General features: G+C 51.7%; 1 protein-coding gene across 1 annotated transcript; it reads right to left on the bottom strand.

Moving 5' to 3' along the window:
- Positions 1-2387: 2387 nt before the first annotated feature.
- On the bottom strand, positions 2388-7623 carry ATOX1 (antioxidant 1 copper chaperone). The gene is made up of 4 exons (XM_075102662.1): positions 7148-7623; positions 5849-5924; positions 4369-4526; positions 2388-2613 (listed from the first exon to the last, which is right to left on the bottom strand). Exons 1-3 carry the CDS (start codon positions 7457-7459, stop codon positions 4393-4395), a joined length of 522 nt encoding a protein of 173 aa, XP_074958763.1. The 5' UTR covers positions 7460-7623; the 3' UTR covers positions 2388-2613; positions 4369-4392.
- Positions 7624-9834: the final 2211 nt, after the last annotated feature.

Raw genomic sequence — 9834 nt, 5'->3', positions numbered from 1 at the left:
TGGGCTCTGCAGACTTGTCACCCCTGTCCCCTCTGCTCTGTGACACTCAGTGAGGAGCAGGACATCAAATGCCTTGAGCCATCAGGTATGAAAGCCCACAAACCCTGCACAGTGTCTCCATTGGAAAGCAAGTGGCAGGGACACCTCAGGGAAGCAGCTGTGGCCAGCCTCTGTCATGCTGTGCACACAGGGAAATTATAGGGCTGTAAATGACACTAATGCCAGGGTAAAGCACAGCAGCCTAGTGTACAGTTGCCTGCTGTGAGGGACAGCTAGAAGCATTTCATAAAGCCCAGGGCAGGAAGCAGCAGGGGGAGAGTCCCCAGCCCAGACATCAGTGCTTTGGTGGATGAAGACCAGCTCCGGGCAGGTTTTGCGAAGCGTCGCTCCTCTCTCCTCCAGGCAGAGTGTATTCCCACCACACTCTGCAGCTGGCTTGCCATGACCACAGCTTGCCACTCCAGCCGATTTCCACCCAAAGCTGCAACATCCTTTTTGCAGCAGTCAAGAGCTTAAAGCAGCGTCCATCCCCTCCACCCGCACTGCATGGCAGAGGGAAGGCCTGGGAGACTGCGGCCCTGCAGGCGGGTGCTGAACCTTCAGGCATCTGCATGAACCACCTGGCTGGTTGTGGGTAGAAGCCTTCCCTTGTCTGGCTCAGAGATAAGCAGGCTTTAACCAGAACAGATGGTTCAGCAGAGCAGGGAGAAGGGAGCAGAGCAGCCGTGGGATTGTGGATAGCGTAAGCTGCAGCCCAGACATCAAGGATGAGCAGCCTGGTTTACAGTAAGTCAGACTGGGAGTTATCCTCTGTGTGCACAATATCGTCGGTCCCACCTGCCAGTCTAGCAGAGAGCAAGCGCCACAAGGACTGCTGGCTCTGAGGCCAGCTGTGCCACCACGTGTCATCCAGCTCCACGCCAAATCGACAGCACACGTCCTCCCCCAGACCACTGCCACCAGAGCAGAGCCACTGGGCAACCAGCTGCTGGCAGATGCACTGGCTGTGCCTGGGAGGAAGCTGGAAGCAATAAATAACATGGGCAAACATCAGCTCAGACCAACAAGGCGGGGCTAGGAAATGGGATTCACTTGCTCACCCGGAACCTCGGAGGGGTCACACCGTGCATCTGAGCAGAAATAGGCTGGTGTTCTGGACCTTGCCTCTGGAAACTTCCTGCCACTGGGAGATTTTAGTGCAAGAATGTTTTTAATGCAGTGATGTTTGACTTCTAACCTTTAGCTTCCCTTAAATTAAAAAGTAATAAAAAGTGTCTGCAACATGTTACTTAAAGAGTCTCCAGCCCCTGCAAGTACAAGAGCATCTACAGCAATTTATTGTGCTCTAGATCAATGGTAAAGAAGGACTTGTAAGTACTAAATCTTTCTAGGAAAGAATAAACTATGTCAAAAGTAATCTCAATGTACAAGTATGAAAAATCTCAGAGAATAGTCTTTTCCTTCAAACTTTAGTTGCTTTTCCTCTCTGTAGAACAAATCACATGTGACTGGTAGGCATGGGAGGTATCCCCCAGGTGAAAAAGACAGCAGACTGGGACGGACACATGCAATCTTTTCACTGGGCTGAAAACCTGAATTAAATGGATAGAAGCTGGGCAAATTGACAATACAGCCCGTAACACTGGTCACTGGGCTGAGAAATAGAGACCTTGGAGATGATTCCCACATGCCTATTTCCTCCATCCCTTCTGCATTTCTCATCAGCGCATACATTCTCCTACTGTTTCTGTGGGTACATGCAGCACCCGGGGATCCTGCCCAGCATCAGGGCCCCATGATGCGATTATCTACTTCGTTGAAATTTTGTAGGTGGGCAGGCAAGAGGAACACTTGCCAGCAGAAGGGACTGAACCAGGTGTCTTGACCTGGGCCCAGGATCTGGAATGATTCATCACATTTATATGGTCATGCAGTGCCCTAAAAAGCACTGTACTAAACTTAGGCTGAGTCTGTGGTCCTTGCTCCTACTTGCAATTTGGTTGGCCTGTGAGCTCAACCATGTTGCTAGGTGCTCTGACTTCCGCCTCGTGGCTCCATCTAGCTCAAAAGGACACTTGGCTACCCTTGACTTACAGGGGCTGCAAGAGTCCCTTCTTCCCAGCTCTTGCATCCCAAGTGGAAACTTTGTCTGTTCTGTGATGGAAAGACATCTGCCAAGACACAGGTTCCCTGAATCTAAGTGACATTCAAGCTGAGCTCTCCTGAGACATGTTGCTCAGGCAGAGGCTGCACTCAACTTCTAAAGATAGGTGCAATTTCCTGGGAGACCTGTCTTGCATGTAATGGGTAGTTTCCAACCCCTAAGAGCCACCTGTTTTATAGAAAACCACTTAAAGCAGTACAAAGACACACAAGACACACAGACATGCACTGAAAGACAGAAACAGCACCTCGATTTACTGTGGGACCAGAAACAACATATAGCCTCCTCCTCTAGATTTCATCACTTTTAAAGCCCAGGACGCAGCCGTCTCCTCCTGCCAGCCCTCTGCCTTCCGACATCTGGCAGGGTAGTAAAAGCCAAATCACAGAGCAAGTTGGGAGATATGCAAACAGTTAAGCCATCTTTTTGCTGAAGTGATGTTTTTGTTCCTGCAAAATAAATAAATATATAAATAAATGAAATACCAAGGCACAGAGGAGATAACGCTATACAAAGATGCCCTCTGCCGGTCACAGGCCAAAGGAAGGCCACCCACCTGAGCTCTATGCCAGTGATTTACAGCTTTCCTCCTTCCTTTTATAGAGGAACCCCTAAAAATATTCCCTATGGAGGGAAATGTGCTGTAAAACTTAAATTTAGTGGTTTTTTCCCATGACAGCTGAAGTGATCTAGCAGAAAACTACTAGCAAGGGCAGTCCAGCCACCCCTCTCCTTTGTTTTGGATCTTATGACCCTTGGGTAAGTCAAAAAGCTTCTGTTAAAATCCAATAGGAAAACAAAAGCATCCAGAGAAATGTTCTGCCAGGTCAGCCAGCTGAGCGGACTCCCCAGCTGCCTTGATGTAATACAAGGAAAGTGGGGAGAACACAGGGCCAGGCTAAAAAGGGGATGTATCCACATTATTTGAGGCTGGCTTTGCTGTAAGGGTTAACTTTTGCAGGCATTTGAGAACATAGTTCCCCCCCGAGTCCCTGCAAGTTGAAAACAACTCTCAGAGTCAATACTATGAGCTGAAAACTATCTGAGGCACTAATCAGTTCAGAGCATGTTTTTCTCTGGTTTAGATAGCAATATTATTCGATTAAAGCTATGATTTTAAACAATTTCTAAGAAGCATTGAGAGCTTGCTCAAATGATACCAATTGCAGATTTTCAATCTGTTCTGTTAAGTCAGTCTATTAAAACAATGCAGATCTATTGCGCACACACACATCGGTATCAGCTCAACTCTCTCTTGTATCAGTTTAATTCCTGCTGGTGTAAATCCCTGATTTAATTTACTGACTGGGAATTAAATCAGCATGAACTGGTTTCAGTCATCTGTGCTGGGTATTCGTGATGGTCAAACTAGATCATTTTAAAACAATGTCATTGGATTAGAAAGCTCCACTGACAGAAACAAGCTCTTAAGAGATGCAATATAATCTTGGAAAATAAAGAACAGTACATGCAGAGACTGGGCAGCCCTCTCCTCCCACTTCATTCTTTTCTATGAACCCTGTCTGCAAAAACATTTCACAGTCAGGAAGGAGTTTCGTACATATCCTCATAGTGCTGGGACTCTAGGAAAATCGACACATTGCGACGATCAGGCTGTCTTTGGGACAGATGTCCATTTGGCTACGGGCTGTGTACACTGGGAGCTATTCTGAAACCCACCATTTTATGTCCATGAGGGTAGTAGGATGCTGCTCTTTCTCCATCCTCAAGTTCAGCAGAGGATTAACAGTGACATCAACAGAATCAGATGTTGGAGGCCCTTGTGCTAACAACCCCCTGCATCACATACCCACAGGGGTCTTAGTGTCTCATCACCCTCCCTGGTTTTGTTGGGGGCCACCACTCAATCTGGTCAGCTGGTGAATGTCTTTGGGATTGTTTTCATGCATGACATGCTCTGGCAAACTCTAGGTTCACCTGCGAGTGGCACAGAGGCTGTGTTCTACCTCTCCACTACAGCCACAGTTTGGATCACGTGGGCTTTGCAGAGTAGCTAAGGGGTCCCACACAGAAATGGTGCTGGCCGTATGTGGTCCAGCTGCTTCTCCAATATGAGGGGTTTGCTGAAGCTGGACCTGCAGATCTTTCCTACTTTGTGCTTCCCAGGAAGCAGCCTGTTTTACTGGGAGAACTTGAAAAAGCTCAGATCTCTCTCTTCAGCATTTCATACACCTGGCATGTACCTAGCCTCCTCACACCAGGCAAGGCTACTGCGCGGACTTCTCCCCAAGGTAGGAAGCATTCTTTCCAGTCTTCTTTAGGGTTTCCAATAGGGTGTCAACATTGTGCTCCGAGTCAATGCACACCTTCTTGTTGGGCAGGTCAATATCAAACTGGACCCCTAGGAGGAAAGGAAAAAAATTTTGCACAGCTAGAAGCAGTGTGCAAAACTGTGCAAAAAAGCACGGGGAAAGCTCCCCTTCACACATTTGTGCTCCCAAGGCTATCAGTCAAATGTATGTGTGCTTCCTGCCAGCAAACCCTGATACCACAACCAGCCAGCAAAAAAACAAACTGGTGTCCTGCCAGCAATGGTGCGAAGGAAGCTAGATCTCCTATAGATCTGCATCAGGAACCACAGTTTTCAACAGCTTTAATCTGCTCACCCCACCTTGGAGCAACACAATCACTTGTGCAATAACAGAACGAGCTGAGTTTAAATCAACCACTATAATCTCTAACCAGCTCAGCCTGTGCTGTGATTTAGCATGGACAGGCACTAACAAAGGAGTTAGTGCAGGGGTTAGGACAGGGTCAGGACAGGTTTCCTCAGCAGCAGGACCAGCTAACAGCTGTTAGTAGGAGGGAGGGAAAAGACACTTTCCCGTGAGGACTTCCCAGTGGATAATAAGGGTAAGGCACTCTCAGCCAAGTGAAAGGAACTGGACATGCAGTCTCTATCCAGCCACATATTTTCACAAAACTTCTAAGTATTTATCAGCTTTGAATACTCTGCCACGTCACCACATGAGGCTGATATTGGCCAGCATGTTGAAGAGTGATGGAAGTGCTGACAAGCACACACAGAGGAAGTGGGATGACCACAACCTGGTAACAGGGTCTGGAAGAAGTTGCAAGGCCTTCGCCTCAGTGACTGAAAACTGTTCTCACTTGGTGAGACAGTGGAGCAGGATGACAGGTCCTCACAACTGGGGAGTGTGGGTCAGATCTTTCTCTCTAGGTAATCCCAGCACAAAGCAGGCACAGGTTATAATTTTCCAGGTGGTATTAAAAACAGGCTGTGCAGGCAACCACCAAATGCTCTGATCAGCAGCTCTTCTCTGTGACTGCTGAAGACACCCAGGTGTCCTTGGGAACAACGCCTGGCAGGACATCTACCTCCCTTCCTTCCAGCAGCATGAGCAGTGTGGTTCCCAGAGGGTTCAGGATGAGGCCCTGGTGATTCAGAGCCACCTGCAGCCACCTCTTCCCTCCCTTGACCTTTCTCCAAGGGGCACTTGAGTCCTGCAAACGATCAGCAACTCGTTACTGACTAAGCAGCAGGCTCAGAGCAGGGCGGGGGGCAGAGGTTTCCAATCAGACACTTTCAGCTTTTACCCACAGCACTACCCCTGCAAGACAGAGGATCCCAGGGCACTGACATCCTGCCCAAGCTGGCGTTGCTCCAGCGAGCTGGCTGTCACACACCCAGCACTGACTCACCTCCAAGCCTGTGCAGGACACGGGTGACTGCATTGGAGCAGCCTTCACAGGTCATGTCCACAAAGAACTCGTGTTTCTGAAAAGAAGCAGATGAGGTGTCAGGGAGGATGCAGCTGGCAGCACACCATGAGCACTGGTCCCCCTCTCTTGCCTTTTTCCTTTGGAAGGTGGGTTCAAATCCTCCCCAACCAAAGGTCCACACATGCCACTCACTAAGGGATGCTCAGCAAAACCAAGAGCTCTCGGTACTTCTCCCTGTGGTGTCCTTGTGCTGTTCCTCACAGCATAACTGTAGGGGTCTTCGGAGACTGTGTGGTCTCTACTCAGAGCAGGGCCATTTTCAGGGCCAGCAGAGGTTCCCGTATCTGTGGGCCTCTGCTGGACTCACTCCACTTGCCCTGGAGAGCCCAGGAGAAGCGAGCCTCCTTCCTCCAGTTGCTGACCAGACTTAGTCTGCAAGGTTTTCTGTGCTTGCCCATCCTACCCTTCTTGTGTTTACAAGGCTGCTGGTCCCCAACACAATAAATTCAAAAAATATAAACAAAACTCAAATTTTAGGAACATTAGTGCCATTTTTTTATCCCTTCACTCCACCAGGGCCCCAGTGTTATCTTCACTACCTGCGAGAGATACTGGGTCAACATAAACATGTTTGCCTGTAACACTAATCGTATGTTTAACCTTTGGCACCAGACAGATACTAATTTCCTTTTCTTGTACATGCTTTTTACTTTCATTAAAAAAGAAAAGCTGTGTTTTTTTGTTACCTGCAACCCATGTTTCTTTCTATTCAAAACCACCCTTTGCTGCCCGCCACCGAGAGGCTAAAACCCCCACCCGCACAATTCACCCGGGGAAAGGAGTTCGGGAACAGCCGTTCCCATCTGGATTTTCCAGAGTAATTAGGATTTTCTTGATTTTTTTTTTTATTTATTTTCCAAATACCCCGCGTGCTCAGGGGAGGCCGGTGTGCGGGCAGGAGGGATGGGGACGGCGCAGGAGGGGTCCCAGCGCACGGTCCCCCCTCCCCGGGCCGGCCTGTACGCCCAAGCCCCGCGGGCCGGGGGAGCCCCGCCGGCTCCCCCCGCTGCCCGGGAGCGACCTCCCCGCCCCGCCGGCTCCGCTGCCGCTGGGCCCGGCACCGCCGCCTCCCCCGGCCCCACACAGGCCCCCCACGGCCCCGCGGGCCTGCCTCGATGCCCCACCCAGCCGGGCCCGCGCCCCGGCGCTGTGCGGGGCTGGCCGAGGGCCGCGATGGGTCGCCACCGCCCGCGTTCCCCCCCCGGGCCCGGCACCCACCGGCATGGCGGCGGCGGCGGCTCCCGGCTCTCGGTGCGGAGGAAGGGGCGGGCCGCACCGCGCCGGGCTGCTCGGGGGCCAGGCCGGGCTCTGAGTGCCGGCCCCGTACAACGCCCCCGGGGCTGCCGAGACTGCGGCGGCCTCACAGTGGCCGCGGCGGCTCCGCACCGGTTCCGGGCTCGCCCCTTCCCGTGCCAAGGGCAGCCGCGGGGCAGAGGTCGCCCGGCCTCCCCGGGCAGGGAGAGCCCCGGCCCCTCTCTCAGTGACCTCTCCGGACAGCAGCATTCCGGCCGCCTTCATGTCTAACCCCATTGCTCCACCAAAGACGTGGTTTTGCAAAGTCACCCGTGGGCCCGGAGCCGGCGGCAGCTGCCGAGGCGCGGGGAGGGCAGCGAGGCGGCAGGCGGCTGCACAGAGGAGGTTTCAGCACAACAGGAGTTTGGGGCTGGTGGCTGTTGTTTGCGCCGACATGTACTGGCTTAGGCCGTGAGAAGCAGGCGTTCAGACACACTTTGGCCTGTTTTTAATGCTGACCAAATTGCTTTTAGTAGCCTTTTCGGGACAGCGATTTAATTCTTAGGAGTATTTATTGCTGAAATACAGCCCTACTTCTCCCGGTTATGTTTTTCTTCCCATTTTCTGATGCTAAAACACTGCAGCTCCTCGTGAGGAGATGCACGGGGGCTGTGGCTGGATCCATGCCTTCCTGGTTAGGATGAAGACAGCAGAAGGCATGAGATGCCAGAAAAGGTTAAGGAGAAAGCGGTGGAGAAAGTTTGTACTCGGTGTGGATCCCTAACAGCTGCCTACACCCCGCCTGGTGCTCTGCCTGCCTTTACAGGCTCAGGGTCAGCACAAAGTGGCTGCAGAGAGGGAGGTGGGAAGGGTCATAAAGATGGGGTAGGGGGCATGAGGGTTGGCTGGGCTGCTTCAGAAAGCTTGTTCCGCTCTGGCTTTTGAGGTTTTGAGATTTACTGGCTTAGGAGAGCTCTGGTAGACTGGATTATTGAGGGAGGGAGGTTGGGGGGGGTCTCTAGTTCAGAGTAGGTTGAGAGAAAGGTCAATGAAGGTGTTTGTGTGTCTGCTTTGGGGAGGTTTGTTGTTTTTTTTTTTTTTCCCTGGCTGTTTGTCCCTTTGAAGGAGAATGGACTTCTTAAAAACTGTAGTTAAGGTGGAGGAGGCTATGGTGGGGACTGGGAGCAGCTCAGGTGCTTTGGCAGGCTGTGGGCTACCAGGAAAGGTGACAGTGCCATACGTCAGGGCTCAGAAGAGCTGGCAGAGCTGCGTATTTCCTGACCACGTGCTGGGCTTCAGTATCTTCCTGTTGAGAAGCCTAACATGTAGCAGGAAAAATAATGGAGGTGTTTCTGGTTATTTCCTGCCACACCACTGGAGCTGCACCCTGGGACGTCGGCTGGCCTTGGCTGACCCTTCCCCTTGCACCGAATTGATACTGAACAGGCTGAGCCCTGCCAGGGAGACTGAGCCGAAGATGATGTGACTGCTTTTCCTAGCGAGCTTCCGTTGCATGGTGGGAGCAAGGCCATTCCTTTTAGTGTGCATAGGACCCTGTCGTTGCACTGACCTTTTTATAAAAGAGGAATTACCTGTCCTGCCCTTTGCTCTGGGGACAGATGCCTGGGGTCCCTCGGTAGAGTTTATTTTGGACGGCTGTTGTGCTGGGTTACTGGTCTCATGTTAAATTTTGCAAAAGTCTGCGCTACTGATTTATGAACTGGCAGATTGCAATGTGGCTTAGTCTATAAATAGCCGGGGTGTGTGGGGAGAAGGATACTAATGCTACTCATGGCCCCATGCCAGTCCACTGACTATATTTCTAGCTGCAAGGCATAGCAAGGAGGGTCTTCATCAGCATTTAGGGATATGGTGGCGGGAAGGAAGTCACTTTTATAGGGTGAAATATATCTCTGACTGCTTCATGTCATACATTTGGGATGGGACGTGACACAAATGGAAAGCAGTGGCTTTCTGGGAGCTGGCTCCTGCTCTTTTCAGGCTCCTGGGACCAGCATCTGCTGGTAAGGAAGGATCTGTGAACTCCGAGGCCTTTCTCCTCCTTTGCAGGACTACTTGGCCCTTGCAGGGTAGGTCAGAAAATTTCCCTGCTTGGTTTGTCTTTGTTCCGGGGCAGATGATCCATTCGTCTGCTTTGCTCAGAAGTTATGAAAGAAAAGCAGCCACACGAGTCTCCTGGCCCTGGCTGGGGTCGGGCAGGGGAAGCCAGCCCGTGTTTCCCTAGTCTGGAGGTGGTGGCCCCCGCCTTCCTTCTGTTTCTGGTGGAGGAGGCCACGGCTGCAGCCCTGCACAGGAATCCTTTAGCGTGAAAAGCTCCTTTTATCCACCCCCAACGACAACATTTGCCAGCTTCTAGTCAACCGGGACCTCTCCAGACTCCCAAAAGCATTGAAAAAATCATTGAGCCAGGCCTCACTGTGACATCGGCCAGCTCTTCCAGTACCCTCGGATGAATCCCATCAGGCCCCATCGACTTATAGGGACGGAGCAGCAAGTCCCGCACAAGGTCGGGATTGATGGGGAGTTTATCACTCCCACGGTCACGGCTCTCCAGCCCAGGGCCCTGGGGCTCCCAGATCCCACCGTTGCTGTGGAAGACCCGCGGCGCAGCCGAGGCTGTGGCTGCTGGAGGAGGCGCAGCTGCCGACGCG

This window comes from Phalacrocorax aristotelis, chromosome 8, assembly GCF_949628215.1.
Source record: "Phalacrocorax aristotelis chromosome 8, bGulAri2.1, whole genome shotgun sequence".
NCBI classification, from domain to species: Eukaryota; Metazoa; Chordata; class Aves; order Suliformes; family Phalacrocoracidae; genus Phalacrocorax; species Phalacrocorax aristotelis.
Note: the sequence above shows the minus strand (reverse complement) of the source record. Positions and strands in the feature narration are given on the sequence as shown.